The following is a 19,230-nucleotide window of genomic DNA, read 5'->3' on the forward strand; positions in this document are numbered from 1 at the left end:
TTCACGCTGGCGACGGTGGTGACGTAATGACCGAGGAGGCGGTGGTCAAGGAACGGAAGCCGGGAAGGAACTAGGGCGGAAGGGGACCAGGGCCGGGGTTGTGTTCGGTCCTTGGCGGGGCTGGGGTTCCGATGTGGTCCCCGGAGCGGGAGGCCGAGATCCCGGCCGGGAGAGACCCCGCGGGCCTACTGCCCCCCGAGTGGGAGGAGGATGAGGAGCGCATGTCCTTCTTGTTCTCCGCCTTCAAAAGAAGCCGCGAGGTGAACAGCACCGACTGGGACAGCAAGATGGGCTTCTGGGCGCCGTTGGTGCTGAGCCACAGTCGCCGCCAGGGGGTGGTGCGCCTGCGTCTGCGGGACTTGCAGGAGGCCTTTCAGCGCAAGGGCAGCGTCCCGCTGGGGCTGGCCACCGTGCTGCAGGACCTGCTGCGGTGAGGGCGGGCCCGGGCCCGGGCGGGCCGGGGTGGGGGCGGCGCCCTGAGGGCAGGGACCCGGGCCTGTTCTGACCCCGCACCGCGCCTGGTCGCGGTGCCCAGATGAGCAGGTCTGTTTCTAGGAAACCAAGACGACCCGGAGGCTGGGTTAGGGGGTAGAAAAGGAGAGGGGACACAGGATATGGGAGATACTGGGGGCATAGTCCTATTAGATGAGGCTCAGATGGTAAGAGAAGCCAGCCTGGCACAGGTGACAGCGATTTATCTGGGCTGGAATCCTGTTATGTAGTTATTTTGTAGGGGTTAGAAATTTGAATTACCCCAGGAACAGCTGGTTCATGAAATGGGATTTATTGAACTAAGGGAATGAGAGCTAAGAGGTCAGTCCTGGGGAAGAGGCCTTTAGGGGTCTTGGCAATAGCTTCTAGCACAAGTCCTGTGTCTTGTGCCTATGTTGGCTTGTTGGTGGCACAAGCTGTTTGCATCAGATAAGAGCCCAGGAAGAGGGGTGAGGTCTTTAATGCATCTTTTGGTGCTTGAGAAGGTCCTGTAGGTGCGATGTGTGCAACAGGTGTGTTTTGGAGGTACCTGAGGCTGCACACACCATTTTATCTAACCCATCGGCAGGATCTCTGTCTGCAGTGTCTGTCAACATACTTGGGGTTACAAAACTAGTTAGAGGTAATGGCAGGGCTGGACCCCTGGTCTTCTGATTCTAAATCATTTTCATTTCAGGTTGTCTGTAATACTGAGGGCAGCCTAGTGAGCATGTGCCTCCCTCCTATGGGACAACGAAGTCAACTTTGTTGCATTTCTTCAAGTTTGCTTCTCTTCCAGTACTTGGCATTGGCTGATATGCTGGATACCCCTTTTGGAAGTTTCTTTTTTCTCAGAAAATGTGCTGTGGAGAAAGTTGTAGTTCATGCCTGAAGTGGAGATCATGGGAGACGGTAGCTGAAGAAATCAGTGAGGGAGAAAAACAGCCTGGGCTTTCTTACTGCAGCAGGACCACCTACCACTGCAATCTAGGAACCTTGATAATCTCCATTTCTCCTCTCCTCCCTGCTGGCACTACTGACTATCCCTGGTGCTTGATTGGGTCTGACACCTGAAAAATTTCTGAGGGAGATATTTCTCTGGAGATGCAGCATAGCTATTACTTAGCAGCTTTGGGGGCAAATCCTGGCTATGCCACTTGATCTTGGGCAAATTATGTGCTCTTTAAACCTTAGTTTGACCAGTTATAAGATGATGAGTGTAACTAGATTTATTGTGAGGTTTTGAAGAGATATTTCTTTTTTTTTTTTTTTTTAATATTAAATTTTATTTTTATATTCCCCCATACAATTGCAAACGCCCCATTCTGACCCCAATCCTTCCCCTCCCGCCCCCCACCCCCCAAAAAGTGTCTCTGGTTCATAGTTTTTTGTTGATTTTGATTTTCACTTTCTTATATTCATTTTCCTGGTCCCTTATTTAAGTTTTCTAGATTCCTGCTATGAGTGAGACCATCCGGTATTTTTCTTTTTCTTTTTGGCTTATTTCGCTGAGCATGATCCCTTCCAGTGCCATCCATGTTGCTGCAAATTGCATGTGTTTATCTTTTTTGAATGCTGAGTAATATTCCATGGTATATATGTACCACATCTTCTTGATCCAGTCATCTATTTTTGGGCATTTGGGTTGTTTCCAAAGCTTAGCTATTGTAAACAGTGCTGCTATAAACATAGGAGTGCAGGTGCTCTTTGGAATTGATGTTTCTGTGTCCTTTGGGTAAATACCTAGGAGTGGAATTGCTGGATCATATGGAAGCTCTATGTTTAGTAGGTCCAGAAATCTCCACACAGCTCTCCATAGTGGTTGGACCAGTTTGCACTCCCACCAACAGTGCACAAGAGTTCCTTTTTCTCCACATCCTCGCCAACATTTGTTGTTGCTAGTTTTTTTAATATGTGCCATTCTCACTGGTGTGAGATGGTATCTCATGGTAGTTTTGATTTGCATTTCCCTGATTACAAGTGATGTTGAACATTTTTTCATATGTCTGTTGGCCATTTGCATTTCCTTTGAAGAGATATTTCTTATAGCCCTTAGCATAGTGACTGGTAAGCATTTAGTACATTTCACCAGTACCATGAAAGGATTATATCTTGTGTCCACCCTAAGTAGGAATAGCAGAAAGCCCTTTCTTTGAACATCTTTCTGTTCTTCCTTATGTCTTGTACTTGACAGTGATCTATTACCATTATATTCATTTTATCATTTGGAACTCCACATATAAGAGGAAATCTCAACATAGGCCCTGTAGCTTCATGTGCCTCTGTAGTATTAGGGGAGAACTTGTGTTTTGGAGCCAGCCAGTTCAGACTTAGCCTCTCTCCTTACCCTCTCGGTGTTCTCATTAGCTAACCCCCGAACTCTGATGACACATCTGTCTTTCCGAGAGGTGAGGCTTAGGGCTGGAACATCAATAATGCTGCTTATAGTAGCTGGCGCAGGTAGGTACCTATTAAATGCTGTCTGTGATGATGGTGGTCAAATCCCTCTTTGGGGGTAAGGAGGCAGGTGGGAACTAGAATAGGACATTGAGTTAAACCTACCACATACCCTTCTCTTTGTTTGCCTGCAGTCGAGGGGAGCTGCAGCGGGAGTCAGACTTCATGGCCAGTGTAGATAGCAGCTGGATCTCCTGGGGAGTTGGAGTTTTCCTGCTGAAGCCCCTCAAGTGGACTCTCTCCAACATGCTGGGGGATAATAAGGTTCCTGCGGAGGAGGTGCTTGTGGCTGTGGAGCTGCTTAAGGTAGGTGCTGAGAGGGGAGAGGTCTGGATGTCATCTGGCGTGATGACAGCATCCTCCATGTTCCTGTGTGAGTTTATCTGACTACTTCTGTACATTGTTTAGTTGTTTGTTAGTTGGGCTTTGACACATTAAGAGTAACCCTTTTTTTAACAATTGTCAGTAACATTCAGTTGATTATTTTCAATATTTATAGGAATTAATGAGAAACTAAAGTTTAGAAAATGCTTTGCCTTCTGTGGTTTACTGACAAAATTTCTCAGGATTTCTGAGGACCATGTGACTTTGAGCTTTGTCTTCTCTTAAATCAGCAGACTTGGCTCTGATCTCCTCTATTCTTACTTACTTCCATCACTTACTTCCATGATATTGCAGGCCCTTGGTACCATCATGCTCTCCTGGTCAGCTTCCTCTTGACCTGTGTTCCCACCCAGCCTAGTGTGTACAACTGGTACTGCCTGCCTCCCTCGCTGGTAACTTCAGCTCTTGTGTAGCTCACTTAGTCCGCACCAGCGACGCCATTAAATCAGTACCTTAGATCAGTGTGAGGTCTGCCATCCCTGTTGGAGAAAATCACCCTGTCATCAAGACTGGAGTCCCTCTTAGGATCCCCAACTTTAGGAGGACCTTCAGAATCATACCACAGCCCAGTCTTGTCCCCTCCCAGCCCCTCATACCTGCCTTCCATGCTCCCTTCCTTCTGCTCTCTGCGGTAGAATCTCCTAAATTAATGCCTTCAATTTTCTGTTGTTGCATCTCTGACTTAACCTTCTCTGAGCCCTTCCTCCTCAACAAGTTCAGAGGATGAAATGTCTTTCCTCTAAACCACTTGTACTCTGGAATCTGTCCTTACCCTGCTTGTCCTCTTAGTTAGCCTCTTGATCTGTATAGTCCCTCCTCCTCCCTTGATGCTCTCCCCCCTCAGCCGCTAACCCACTTGGAGTATGACTCCTTTCACAGTATGACTCCTTTGTGGGCCCTGGGTCCCTGCTTAGTTACTGCTCTGTCTCTCTCTCTCAACCCTGTTGTCACCACATACTCTTTATCCAATACAAACCTGCTTCAGCCCTAACACACTTATGTATATGTTTACAAAATTGACTGAACACCAGGTAGCAGAAGTATGCTGCAGACAGTAGGTATTTTTGAAACTTGCAGGCCAAGTCCAATCTCAGGACCCTTGCATAGCCCTGGAAGTTTCACACAGGTAGAGCCAGCTCAGAATCCTTATTCCCCCATGCCAAGAGGAGCTCTACTTTCTCCTCACCTCATCAGAGCCCTACACACACTCTGCCTCAGACTGTGGAGAAAGTCTCCAGAATCTACCAACTTTTCCCTTTCCCCCAGGAGTTTTGACTCAGCAGCACACATTTCCTTCCTCCTCTCCCCTCATGCCCTCTCTCTCCTCCCCATAATACAGTTATTTCCCCCACCCAACACCCTTACTCCCTAGGCTCAACCACGGTCCCCTAGAGACTCCAGAATATTTGCTTGGTTCTGGGCCAAGGGCCATTCCTCTTCGCAGTCTTTGACCTCATGTGTTCCCCACCTGGAGCAAAGGGAGGTAGATCCTTGTGTCCCCACAGATCACCTTTGGACTCACAATCTTTTGCGAGCAAAGGTAGAAAGAATGTGAGTAGGGAGGAATTACTTCGACCTTCCAAGAACCAACAATAAATTCTGACAGCAGTGTAGTCTAATTCTATTTAGGTGGAAAAATAAATCTAGCTCTGCAGGGGCACTGTACTGTTAAATATATACCTAGTTTACATCACTCAACAGAACACTTAACAATCTCATTCAGTGACATCTGCTTTCAAGTACTTGGTGACTTCACCGTGTTCTTCTGGTATGAGGACATGTTTATATGCATGAAACTAATGGGATATTTTTACAAAATGAAGAAAGCCTGCTTCTTAGGTAAATTGATTTTCCCAAGTCTAGAGTCAGAAAGCAATCAGTAACTTTTTACTTTATTTGAAAAGATGCAAAAAGATTAAAATTGCCCATTATTTTGCTACTTAAAAAAATATATACAGGGCCTCCCCTGGTGGTGTAGGCCGTTGAGTGCAGCGCTGTGAAGCTGTCTGCAGTCTCTGCAGCACAGGTTTGATACCCAGGGAGATAACCACATGGCGTGGCAGACCTCCCCTGTCTTGCCTGCTGCTCCCCTCAGCTGTGTATTTCAGTCAGTCTGCCTGTTCTGTTCCCGTTCTGTCTCTGGTGAATGCTCTCATCCTCCCGCACATTTGGCCTATACCCCGGTTTATTTATTGTATGCATAAATAAATAAATCTTTTTTAAAAAATTAAAAAAATATATACAATGAAATGAAATTTCCCTTCTGCTCACCATTTCCATCTCTGTGGATATGTTCCATTCCTGTTTGCACCAGTGTGTGTGTGTGTGTGTGTGTGTGTGTGTGTGTGTGTGTGTGTGTAGGTAGATGTATATTTTGTTATTGATCCTGTCCCACTCCCTATCATGTTATTTTCTATTTTATTTTCTTATAACTAATACTTTCTGAAAATCTTCTTTGTTTACTTGTTTTTATTTGTCCTACTTAGAAGGAAGACTTTCCTTAGGCTCTGGAACACTGGGAACAGTGCCAGATACATAGTATACAGCCAATAGATATTTTTTAAGCAAATAAATGAATATACAAACGTATATATACATATATACTCCTTTTTTTTTTTTTTTAAAGATTTATTTATTTATCCATATAAGAACCAGGGTACAGGCCAAATTCACGGGAGGGTGAGAGGATTCACCAGAGACAAAGCAGGGAACAGAACAGGCAGACTGACTAAATACACTGCTGAGGGGAGCAGTGGTGAGACAGGAGAGGTCTGCTGTGCCATGTGGAACCCTCGCCGGCCAGCCAGGATCACACCGGCGCTGCAGAGGCTGTGGACAGCTTCACAGCGCTGCGCTCAACTGCCTGCGCCACCAGGGGAGGCCCTATACGCCTTTGTTTTCCAGGAATGGAATCTTACTTACTTGTTAGTCTGCAGCCTGATTTTTTTTCTTTCCATTTTTTAAACTATATCATGACCAGTGTCGATCGATTTCATTCTTTTGGATGGTTACCAAATAATCTATAGATACGCCATAATTTACAAAATAGTTGCCACATAGATGGGCATTTATGTCTTTCCAATATTTGTTAAGAAGAAAAATTCTGGGCCTCCCTGGTGGCCCTGGTAGTCTCAGCACTATGAAGCCATCCTCAGCCACTGCAGCAGGAGTTCAACCCCCAACCAGGGAGCTAACCCACATAGCACAGCAGACCTCTCCCGTCTTGCCCGCTGCTCCCCTCAGCAGTGTATTTCAGTCAATCCACCTGTTCTGCTCCCTACTCTGTCTATGGTGAGTCCTCTCACCCTCTCGCACCTCTGGCCTACACCCCAGTTCTTGTATGCATAAATAAATGAAATAAAAATCTTTAAAAAAAAGAAGAAAAATGCTACAATGAAAGTCATGTTCATATATCCGTGTACTTCTTTTATTTTTATGCAGTTATTTCCAGAAATGCATATGGACATTTTAAATTTTAACAGAAATTACCAAATTACACTTTGATCAAGACTACATTAAAGTGGCCAATCCCCCCATATCCTTACCGATATTGTCTTAAATTCTGCCAATTTGATGCATCAGAATAATACGTCCTACTTTCACCCATCTATTGGCTCTTCCGTATACTGAGTACTCTCAGAGTTTTCTCTGCTGTCCTAGTGTCTCCTTTGAGTTTCAGATTTGTATATCCAGTTACCTATGGTATGGATCTTCTTGGGTGTACCTTAGGCAGCAAACAACATGTTCAAAATAGGGACTGTTTTCTCCTTCCTTTAAAATAATGTTTTTCCTTTTGTTTCCTGCTGTTAATTAATAACATCACACACACCCACAGTTACTCAAGGCAGGTCCCAGGAGTCACCTAGACTCTCCTCTCTCCTTCTCCCCATACCTAGTTACCATGAGCTGCCAGTTTCACCTTCTAAATTTTACTTGAATCCATCCCCACTCTGTCCCTGTTACTATTACCTCTTTTACTTCCTTATAGTCTCTTGCATATATGGTCTCCCCACCTCTGAGCCTCACTCTTACAATCCATCCTTTCACAGTTGACAGCTAGATCTCTCTTTAAAAAAAAAAAAAAAAGATTTATTTATTTATTTATACAAACATTGGGTACAGTTAGAAGCACGGAGGGTGAGAGAATTCACCAGAGCCAGAGCGGGGAGCAGAACAGGCAGACCAACGAAGTACACTGCCGAGGGGATCAGCGGGCGTAGCAGGAGAGGTCTGCGTGCCATGTGGGACCCTCGCTGGTGGCCGGGGATCGAACCAGCACTGCAGAGGCTGTGGGCAGCCTCGCAGCCCAGCGCTCAACCGCTGCGCCACCAGGGGAGGCCCTAGATCTCTCTTGATCTAGCCGTGTCATCTCCCTTCAGTAACTGCCCACCATGTGCAGAATAAAGAAGAAAATACAGGTTGTCTGCACCCATGAACACCGTATTGACTCACACTTACGCTGCTGCTCATGATTGTCCCTCTTCCCAGGATTCCCTTCCGTCCCACTTCACTTGGTAACTTACTTACCCTTCAGAATATTGCCTCGCAACCCCTTTTTTTGCAAGCAACCTCTGAACTCCTTGGTATTCCTTCCCTATATTTTCATAGCTTTCTGTGTAAAAGCTTTTTAATATGAGGTAATCCCAGTTGTTTATTTTTGCTTCTGTTTTCCTTTCTGTAGGTTTGAGGCTCCAACGATACCATTATCACCGATGTCATGAAACATATCGCTGTTTTCTTCCATATATTTTGTGGTTGCAGGTCTTATATCCAAGTCTGTTAGCCACTTTGAATTTATTTTTGTGCATGGAGTTAGAGAGGGATCCAATCTCATTTTATTACATGTGTCCATCCAGCTTTACCAGGACCATTTTGTTAAAGAGACTTTCCTTTTTCCATTGCATGGCTGTGGCTCCTTTTTCATGAATTAAATATTGGTGTATATGTGGGTTTATTTCTGGAATCTCAGGTCTGTTTCAGTGGTCTACTTTTATTCCAATATCATATGTTTTAATTACTATTGCTTCGTAGTATGATTTAAAACTCAAGAAATTTCCATTTCTCTCCTTTTTTCTCAGGATTGCTTTAGCTATTCCAGGTCTTTATTCCTATTCCAGGTCTATATATCCTATTTCCTTAAATAATACCATTGGTATTTTATGGTCATTGTATTACGTTTATATATCATTTTTGGTTGAAGAGTCATTTTGACCAAATTGTTCTCCCCATCCATAAAATGTCTTTCCAACTCTTTATGTCTTGTTCTATATCCTATAGTAGAGTCTTGTAGTTTTTATTGTCTAAGTTCTTCACCTCCTTGGTTAGGTTAATTAGGTATTTAATGCTTTTTGATGGAATTTTCTTTATTTCTTTTTCTTGTTCTTCTTGTTATTTATATAGAAAAATGCAACAAATTCTTGTATGTTAATTTTGTCACCTGCCACTTTGCTGTTTTCATTTATTGTGTCTCATAGTTTTTTGGTGGCATCTTCAGAGCTTTCTACAGACAGTAACATATCGTCTGCAAATCGTGTTAGTTACACTTCTTTATCAACTTGGGATTCCTTATTTCCTGTTGCTGTCGGATTGCTATAACTAAAACCTCTAATAATAAATTAAATAGAAGTGGTGATGGTAGATACTTGTTCCTAATCTTAAAGGGAAAGTTTTCAGGTTTTCACCATTAAGTATTATATTTTCTGTAGGTTTGTTATGTGAGGCCTTTACTATGCTGAGGTCAGTTCCTTTTTTTCTCATGTTGTTTAGAGTTTTTATCGTAAATGGATACTGAATCTTATCAAATGCTTTCTTTCCATTTATGATATTATCATACAATCTTTACTTTTATTGATGTGATGTATTATGTTGGTTGATTTACATATATTAATCCATGATTTACATATATTAACCTATTTACATATATTAACCATTGATAATGATGTATATTCTTCATTATGTATTGCTGAATTCAATGTGCTGGTGTTTTGTTAAAGATTTTTGCATCAATATTCATCAGGGGTATTGGTCAGTCTGTAGTTTCTTATGTTGTTTTAGTCTGATTTTTATGTTAGGGTAGTATTGGCATCATAAAATGTTTTAGGGACTGTTCCCTCTTCTTGGATTTTTAGAAATAAATTTGAGCAAGAAGGACATTAGTTCTTCTTTAATGGTTTGATAAAATTTACTTATAAAGTTGCCTGGCATTGGGCTTTTGTTTTGGGGGGAGATTTCTGGTTACAAGTTCTAGTTTCATGATTGTAATCAGTTTATTCCCCTTTTCTGTTTTACACTACTTTAATCTTTGTAAAGTATATTGTTCTAGAAATTTGTCCATTTCTTCAAGGTTATCAAATTTATTAGAATAGTTATTCATAGTAATCTCTTGTGACCCTTTGTATTTCTATGCTATCTGTGGTAATTTCTCTGCTTTCATTTTTAATTCTGTTTATTAGTGTTTCCTCTTTTCCTTCCTTTGTTAGTGTAGTTAGAGGTTTATCGATTTTATCTTCTCAAAGAACCATCTCTTATGGTCCTTAGATTTCTGTTTCATTTGTCTCCACCTTGTTATTTCTTTCCTTCTGTTAACTTTGGATCATGTTTCTTCCTCTTCTGCAAGTTGCTTTAGGTGTGATATTAAGTTGTTCATTTGTCTTGAGATTCTACGGATTCAGTAATATTCCTTTTTATAGCACTGCCAGTGGCATAAAAATGGAGAGATTAGGTTTGGTAGGGAATTTAGATGTAATGTCATTCCCCCACCTCAGCTTGGTGATACTGGCCCAGGGTCATACAGCCTGGGCTGAAAACCAGGCCCTAGGCCTTGTCCCTGGGCCTTTCTGCCTCACCATGCAGCCTCATTCTGCCCTCAGGAACCATGTCTGGGGCAACAGCCCAGATGAGAGGGCACACTCAGAGCTGGCTCCTAGTAATATCACGTACCTCATTTCATCCATCGTCTCCAACCTCTCCTCCAAGTTTTAAAAAACACAAATCCTTTTTCCTTTTCCAGAGCTGCTACTTTAGGGAAGATGAGGTCAGTACCCCCTGCCTTAGCTTTTGTGTGGTCGTAGTTTTGAAGCACTGGCAGTGGGCAGCGGTCAGAGCTGAAAGCACATTCTGCTTCCCTGCAGGAGAAGGCTGAGGAGGTGTATCGTCTGTATCAGAACTCCCCTCTCTCTTCCCACCCTGTGGTGGCCCTGTCGGAGCTGAGCAACCTCTGTGCAGGCTCCTTCCCAGATGAGAGGACCTTCTACTTGGTGTTGCTGCAGCTGCAGAAGGAGAAGAGAGTCACAGTCCTCGAGCAGAACGGGGAAAAGGTATGGCGGTTGAGCTGTTCACTCCTTGACTCGTGATGATTTATTAAGTATACACTGACATGCCCGCCGGCACCTGGGCCTGGGGATTTCTCAGCATTGGTGGTAGGGGCAGCAGTAATTTCTCCCTGTCCCTCAGATTGTGAAGTTTGCCCGGGGGCCACATGCCAAGGTCTCACCTGTCAACGACGTAGATGTTGGGGTGTACCAGCTGATGCAGAGTGAACAGCTGCTCTCGCGCAAAGTGGAGTCCTTGTCCCAGGAAGCAGAGAGGTAACTACCCTTGAGCTGAATGTCCCCTGCGCTCACCCTGGCTGGTCCTCAGAGCCAGCAAAGCGTTGGTGTCTGTGGGCTTTTTTTTTTAAATATTATTATGATTATTTTTTTTTTTTTACTAATTATTAAAATACTAATTACTCAGTGTAGCAATCATGGAAAGCACAGACTATCACAAAGGAGAAAAACTGAACTGTAGTTCTTCCCCCAAAGATTACAGTTATCGATCGGCATTATGAACACTTCTGTGCCATTATCCATTTAGCTGGTATTTATTGAGCCAGGCCTTGTGTTGGGGACTTAGGGATACAGTAGTGATCAAGACAAGTCTCTGCCTTCCAGAGGCCTTTCTGAAGTATTCCTGTTCTTCCCCTGATGACCGTGCAACGTGTCTCTGCTAAAGACATATCAACTTTTCTGAGAAGTAAGATATAGGACATTGAAGTAGAATGTGCTTGTTGAGTCCATCTTATCGTGGGAGAAATCCTCCATTGTTGGAAGGCAAAGGGATATATCTGAAGTCATTGCTGGTATTAGGAACTGGCTCCCTATTTCCTGGCTCCCAAAGTGACACTGTGTTTTAAAGGTGCCTCCTTGGCATGTTCTCGCCTTGTGGGCAGTTTATCATTAGTTAGGTTGCCTTTCCCAATGTAGCTGCCCAGGCTGTGTCTCAGCTCACTGCAGAAGTTTGTAAGTGGAGGGTTGGGAATCTTTTTTTTCCCATTGGGTGGACAGGATGTAATCCTCCAATTTCAGTGACTCTTTAGGTCCCTGACACCACCCCACCCCCCACTCCATCCGATGGCATAGTCATCTTGATCGCTGTTTCTTTGTTACATAGGTGTAAAGAAGAAGCCCGCCGGGCGTGCAGAGCAGGAAAGAAGCAGCTGGTGAGTCCTCTCTGTTCCACTCAGGTGTGTGCCTGTGCCAGGCTGGCAGGGAGAGGTGCCCCAGCAGCTCTGAGAGCAGCCTTCTTGGAACTCATGGGGAATAATCTGCAGGTGGCTGAGGCACTGTGGCTTGGCACTGAGGCCTGGGACTGGCTTGTCATCTAGGGAGGGCTGTCTTCCTTGTTCCTTCAGCCTACCTCGTCTGACCCTGACCTCCTCTCCATGCTCCCTTAGGCACTGAGGTCTCTCAAGGCCAAACAACGGACGGAAAAGCGCATTGAGGCCCTGCATGCCAAGCTGGACACTGTTCAAGGCATCCTGGACCGAATCTATGCCTCCCAGACAGATCAGATGGTAGCCACTGCCCCTCTGCCCCTTTTCTTGGCCAATATCCCCAGCATGCTCTGCTTATCCCCACTGCTGAGGCTTTGTTGTTTGAAGGAGGCCAGGTTCTTTCAGGATGTGCTTGGGATTACCTTCGCCTCTTCTATTGGGAAGTTTTGGCCCCAGTGGGCATGGAATGAATCATGTGTGGGTGGCAAAGGATACCCCAAAGCTGTCTTTTGAAGGTGAAACAGTATTGTGTTGCCAGACGTTCTTCATGCCAAATGTTCTTATAATTCTGAAATTCTTCAGGATGATTCTGCTTTCTCTTTAGGTTTTCAATGCCTATCAGGCTGGGGTAGGAGCACTAAAACTCTCCATGAAGGATGTCACAGTGGAGAAGGCAGAGAGTCTTGTGGATCAGATCCAAGAGGTACAGAAAGGGGCAGGGGAGGGAAACCTATAGAGGAAGGCATTTGGGGACAGATGTGACCAGGTTTACGTCCTCTTTCCTCAAACTTGACTTTTTAACCATGTGAACTTGAGGAATCTTTCTGTGATTCTTCGATCCTGGCACATTACTTTGTAACCCTGAACATTGGGACCCAGAGTCTTTGAGTTCCACAGAAACACCATTCTGAGTTCAAGGCTCTGTGCTTTTCTTTTACAGCTGTGTGACACCCAGGATGAAGTTTCTCAGACTCTGGCTGGTGGGGTAACTAATGGCTTAGGTGAGTCCACAAAGTTACTGTCTCTTCCTAAGCGGACGTTGTTCCTGTACGTGATAGGTTTGATTCGGGTCTGCTTTTCCTGGTGCGGGCTGTGCTTTCCTTCTCCCTCCCCTCCTGGGCTTACCAAACGCCATCATTGGAGGAACCTGCCATCTCCCTGCAAGACTGTATCGATGACCCCTCGATGCTCCAGCACGCCTTACTCAGGCTTCCGACTGGAAGATCTTTCTTCAAGGGCGAGGGAAAGCAGGGGCCATTCCAGGGGTTAGCAAAATGCCTCCCTGATGACTGAGCTCTGAGAGTGGAAGCAGAGCACCTGCTTGAAGCCACCCTTTCCCTCCCAGCCAAGTGATTTTGTTATAACCTGCCAGAGGTCTGGGCATATTTTGTAAAGTTGAACAGGGTTTTATTAACCTCAGTCCTGGGCTTATGTGTCCTTATGTCATCTTTTCTTTCCAGATTTCGACAATGAGGAACTGGAGAAGGAATTGGACATCCTTCTTCAGGATACCACCAAAGAACCTTTGGATCTGCCTGATAACCCCCCTGAGACGTTTCATACCAACAGTGTGCCTAACCCTAGGATCTCGGACGCTGAACTTGAAGCTGAACTTGAGAAACTGTCCTTATCAGAGGGAGGTACGAGCTGTGTTCCCAGGGCTGCTGCTGGCCATGTGACCCTCTGGGTGAGAGTGGCTGGCACAGGGCTGATGGGCCCCAGCCCAGTTACTCAATGTGCCAGGGTACCGAAACCCTGTAAGGGGTTTGAGGATTTATTATTTATATTAAGACTCACTCCCTTAAACATTGGGATGCTTTCATCTGAAAGACTTTCCTGGTGTGCAGTGCTTGTCATTTCTTCTCCTTGCAGGTTTGGCCCCAAGCAGTAAATCTCCGAAAAGGCAATTGGAACCGACTCTCTAAAGCCATTGTAGGACCCTCAATTGAAGGACCCTCATGTAAAAGAGAGACCAGGCTTGTGTTTGTGTACATAGTTATTTAAATGAGAAACTTTCAAAACTTGTTGAAGAGGAGGAAGGAGAACCACTCTGATTTATCTGGATGCTACCACTATCAGCAGGACAGATACAACTTTCTGGAAGCGTGCTCCTCAGGCTTGCTCCCAGCTGGTATCATGGACCTGCCTTCTCATCTTTATAGTGCCACAATTTATACAGTCCTGTGTGTGACCCGTCGTCTCTCATAGCCTGCAGTTCTTGCCATTGGCTCAGTTAGGTTTGTCTTCACCCACCAGCTTTGTTCCAGCCAATGAAGGTGAAAGATTTGCAGCTTTGCCAAATCAAAGTCAGTCCTCCTCCCTTAGCCCCACTGGTTTTTAGAGACATTTATTCTGTCTGTGAGGTCAGTTAGACAACTTGTTCCGGTCCTACTCTAGTTGCATTGGTAAAAAAGAAGAATGAAAATTAAACAGCTGCCACTTTATGGAGAAACACACAACATAAGCTCTAGGGTCATTCTCAAATTCTCCAGGTATTCAGAAAAAGAGGTCGCCCCTAGGTGTCTGGGAGTCCTCACAACTGGTGGCGGGGCTTGTGTGGTTGCTGGATGCTACAGTCTCTTCCATCTTATGCAGAAGAAGACCTGACTGGAAAAAGAGTTATTCCTGATCTTTTGAACTTGAACGGAAAAGCCCAGGTGACGTCAGGGCCCCAAGTGTCAGAACCCCGTATGATTTTTTAGAAAGGCACAATCTTTGCCTTGCCCCCATCATGGAATAACTTAAATCTTTGTATCAAAACAAGCCACACAACAACACACCTCCCCTTGAGCCTGGCACACAACAATGGCTTCCTTGTTTGAATTTCAAAAGCATTTTACTTTTTCAGTGTCGCCCACTGACAGGGCAGGGAACCAAGCCAGGCTGTGCAATAGAAGCAGAAGAGGTGGCCTTCTGCCATGTCTGCTGTGTGCTTCCCTGTCCTGCTCTCACCTGTCCTGCCTCCTGAGCCCTGCCTCCCTGCCCCCTTTGGTGAACTGGGGAGGGTGGCATGGGGGACAGACAGAAATGGGTCTGAATGCTCTGGCAATGGGGAGAAGCAAAGGCATCAGCCACGCTGCACCTCTGCTGCCCCAGTACAAATGTTCCAGCCTGGGGCCCCTGTCCTTCCTGCTTGAGGGGGTGTAGAGCAGAGGAGGAATTTGCTCCAGGACAGGAGCATGAATCACTGTTCAACAAATCTCTCTCCCGCTTTCCCTTGGTAAACTGAAATATTGGGGTGAAGAGAAACAATCACTATTTTTTCTTTTTTATCTGGTAAAAGAATTAAAAGAAAAAAACCAAGTGCTGGTCCCTGTCTCTTCTTAGATTGTACACAGTTTCTAATTCCATCGTGGCTGCCCCCCTCGCGCCCAACGTGTGCACCTGGGTCCTTTGGCTAGAGGCCTCGGGACAGTGTTGAGTAGCTTCACAGTGTGACTTCTGAGCTGCTGAGGAAAAAGAGCTAACTGAGTGCTCTTGTGCCGATGCTGCTCTGGGGGAGGCTGTGTTCTTTGAAAGGCCTTGATTTTTGGAGTGTACTATTGGTTTTATTCTTTTTCATAGTCTGTTGTTTTTAAGTGACACAATTTCCTCTGCCCATATGAAAGTACCATGTCTTAGTCTGGCACCAGCATTTACTCAGCACCTGCTACTTACCTGCTGTTTACCACGTCCTGAGGGGAGGCCAGCTCAGGCTGAATGTACTTAGCAGCAGACTACCTACCTGCGCTGGGTAAGTCACCAGGTGAACCACCAGGATAGGACACCACAGGCCACACAGAGCAGAGACAGTTTGAACAAAGTGGAGAGAGGCCAGGTTCTCTGAGGAAGGCATGTTGTTGGGAACCCCACTCCCAAAAATAAGCCTCTTGCTTGCTTTTACTCTCACTGTCCTGAGCTGCTGAAGAGTCCTTGCCTAAATGTTTCCGCCTAGTTTTTTGCTGTGCTACAGGAAATGCCAAGATGTTGAGTCTGAGCTTGGATCAGAGTGAGAACAAGGAGCTGCTCTCTGGCTGTATTTTCATCACAAGATCCCCACGTGGGGTCGAGCCAAGCTTCAGGAGTCTCCTCTGGAAGAACCAGACTTAGTTTATTAAGGAGCTGGAGGGTTTTCAGATATGTTAAGCTACATTAGGACCAGATGAATCCGGACACTGCTCTCTGGAAAGTGAAGTGCCCTACAGGTTGCAGATAAAGAGCTAAGAAGTTCAGAAAATAGATAGTGAGGTTGGTGGGCTCAGGAAGAGGCTCACTGTAGGGATGACACCCAAGTTTTCATTTCCCTTGACTATCTCTTGGGTATTAAGAATCTTGTAAAGCAACCTAACAATTTCAGAAATATGCATGATTTTGTGGGGAGCAAGTAGGGAAAGCATCTGAGGTCACATAGAGAATCAGGAACTAGTTCTGTCTGGGAACCTAGCTTGGTTCTAGTTCTCACCACTAAGCGGTATATGACTTTGGAAACGCACCTCATTTTTCATCTGTAAAATGGAGCAAACAGATAAGATGACTCCTGAGATTCTGATGGCCTTAGTGCATTTATGTGCGACCCACTTCTCAAATCCCTGTGGCTCTTGATGAGTCAGAGCAGAGCCACAGCAACGTCAAGCCTGGAAGGGCGGCTGGTTACTGCTAGCCAGGGACAGCGTGCTGTTTGCAGAGAGCAGGGGTGGGAAGAGTGAATTTTGGGAGGGGAGGAGAAAGGTACCGTCTCGGAATGGCCCAGTGGAAACCTCTGAAAGGGTCTCCTAACCTGGGACCCAGGACCTGAGTCAGCACTGAAGTGACACCATTGTGAGAGGGATGAGGAAGGTTAGACTGCAGTGACAGCATTGCCTGCTTGAAGGGGTGAAAGCGAAGCCTGAACAGGCCTGGGGAAGAGATCAAAATATTCTGGTTCAATCTGCTGGGCAATCAGATTGTTGATCTGCTGGCATCTAGGCAATCCAAAAGAGAGAGAAACACCAAGCTGTCAAAAAATATGAGGCCATACCTCCCCGGTGGCGCAGCTGTTGAGTGCTGGGTTGGGAGGCTGCCGCGGCCTCCCTGCCGCCCACTGCTCCCCTCAGCAGTGTACTTCGGTCCTTCTGCTTGCTCTGCTCCCCGCTCTGGCTCTGGTGAATTCTCTCACCCTCCCGCGCTTCTGACTTTACCCAGTGCTTGTATAAATCAATCAATCAATCAATCTTTAAAAAAAAAAAAAAAGACTACTAAAAAACTAGAAACAATAAATCAGTACAACAAAGTGGCAGGCTACAAAATCAATATACAAAATCTGTTGCAATCCTATATGCAAATGATGAATTAGAAGAGAAAGAAATGAATTAAATGATCCCATTTAATTGCATCAAAAAGAAATACTAAGAAAGAACAACACATGAGTGAAAAACCTATGCAATGAAAGACATTATTAAAAGAAATAGAAGACACAGGAAATGGAAAGGTATCTGTTGCTCATGGATTGGAAGAATTAGCATTGTCATCATGGCTGTCTTACCCAATGCAACATACAGACTCAGAGGCATCAAGGCTAGGAATGCAGGTATTGCAAATAAATGTAAAATTATGGCTGGTGGAGGGGGTGGAAATGGGTTCTTGGCTGCAACACCCTCCAGACACTGGCTGGACACCAAGTCTCATTTAGGGGGAGCAACTTTTCCCATGAAGTCTGCCAGGCAGAGCCTTTGTAATTGCCTATCGTCAGGCCTGAAAGATCACACTTGGGATTTTGGGTTCTAGCCAGACTCCTCACTGGTTGTGACCTATATGTGGGCATCTTGCTGAGGGGTTGAATGAGGCCGAAATTCAATCAGGCTTCGCTGCCAAGCTGTGCACCCAGGCACGGAGCTCTGTCCACCTGGAGGATGGAGCACCTTCTTCTTATTCACACAAAGGTACCATATGGGCTGATGATGGCTCTGATCACATTAACAGATTAAAGAATTAATACTTCACAAAGTATTCAATAGATGCAGTCGAAGAATGTGACAAAATTGACATTCATTTATGATTTAATAAAACTAATAAGCTAAAATTAGAAAGAAATTCCCTTAACCTAATGAAGTATATTTAATACAAAACCACAGAAAACATCATATGTAAAGGTATAATCTTGGAAGCATAATTTCAAATTAGAAACAAGACAAGAATACTACTGCACTAACACTAAGAACAAAGTAGAAAAGTCACTGATAATACCATCCACAACAAAGAGTGTGCAGAGAAAAAGAAATAACAGCAGATGAGCAAAACATTTGTAAATAAAAAACACACAAGACCAAAATCAGGCAACGTGAATGATTATGACAAGTAAAATAAGCTGGGATGCAGACGGGTAAATGCCACAGGATCCCATCATAGGGTGAATCTAAGATAGCCAAATTATAGATCGGGAAGGTGGTAGCCAGAGGCTAGAGGGAGGGTGAAAAAGGAGGTTTTAGTTGAAGACTACAGAGCTTTGGTTAAGCACAATAAATCCTAGAGATCTGCACAGGCTAGCGCCTATAGCTGACAATATTGTGTACTTAAAATTTTGCTAAAACAATAGGTCTTCTGCATGAAATAATAGTAATTATAATAATAAAAATATAAGATGGCAGGGAGAAGCCTTTGGAGGTGATCTCATTTTAACTTAATCACCTTTTTAAAGGCCCTGTCTCCAAATACAGCCGCATTCTGACCTTCTGGGGTGAGGACTTCAACATATAAATTTGAAAGACACAACTCAGCCCATAACAAAGGTTTAACTGCATATAAAGACAGGAAGCTGGCATCAGAAGAAATCTGTTTCCACATTTACGTTGTAGATGGAGCCACACATTCCTAAAGGTTTAGGGTGAGCCAGGAAGAAAAGGGAGCAATAAAAGTGACTTATACATGAATGTGTGGATGTCAGTGCCACCTACCAAGATGGTGAAAATTAGGGTGGAAGAAACTTGAAGCTTGACTCAGGATGGAGCCTCAGGGCTTTTCAGATTTCAGGCTCTGCATAAGAAATGAAGCCCCCGAAACCAAGACAATAACTAGTGAGGAAACAGAAGCCACAAACTTGTAGTATCTTGGAAACTGAAAGAACCAGCATCAAGATGTATTGATTCTCGCCATCTCACATTTCTCAGATTCATCCCGATCTTCACTCTAAGCTGGACACCCAGCCACCCTGCTGCTGTCTGATGGGAAGCAGGCATGGGAGCTCTCCACCCCACCTGCAGGCGCAAAGGGATACATCATCTGCAGGAGTATAAAAACAATAATAAAACCAGTTTGCTTTTTATTATCACCATGTGCTGACTCTTCTAACTCTTCTAGACAATATGAGTGGCAAAAAACTTGTCTGTGAAAAAAAATTATTATTTCAAGTTCTGAATAATTCGTGTGGTTAT

General features: G+C 44.7%; 1 protein-coding gene across 2 annotated transcripts; it reads left to right on the top strand.

The window, feature by feature from the left end:
• The first annotated feature begins 48 nt into the window (after positions 1 to 48).
• On the top strand, positions 49 to 15,146 carry CHMP7 (charged multivesicular body protein 7). 2 transcript variants are annotated; one of them, XM_037496676.2, is made up of 10 exons: positions 49 to 430; positions 3,063 to 3,234; positions 10,443 to 10,628; positions 10,765 to 10,898; positions 11,743 to 11,791; positions 12,026 to 12,145; positions 12,450 to 12,548; positions 12,786 to 12,846; positions 13,306 to 13,485; positions 13,718 to 13,815. In XM_037496676.2, the coding sequence occupies exons 1-10, from the start codon at positions 132 to 134 to the stop codon at positions 13,768 to 13,770; spliced, it is 1,353 nt and encodes a 450-aa protein (XP_037352573.1). In that variant the 5' UTR covers positions 49 to 131; the 3' UTR covers positions 13,771 to 13,815. The 2 variants fall into 2 exon arrangements, with proteins under 2 accessions (XP_037352573.1, XP_037352574.1); XM_037496677.2 differs by lacking the exon at positions 12,786 to 12,846 and having other exon boundaries at positions 13,718 to 15,146.
• The last annotated feature ends 4,084 nt before the right edge of the window (positions 15,147 to 19,230 follow it).

This window comes from Talpa occidentalis, unplaced genomic scaffold (genome assembly GCF_014898055.3).
Source record: "Talpa occidentalis isolate TD23 unplaced genomic scaffold, MPIMG_talOcc4v2.1 talOcc4.8, whole genome shotgun sequence".
In the NCBI taxonomy this organism is placed as follows: Eukaryota; Metazoa; Chordata; class Mammalia; order Eulipotyphla; family Talpidae; genus Talpa; species Talpa occidentalis.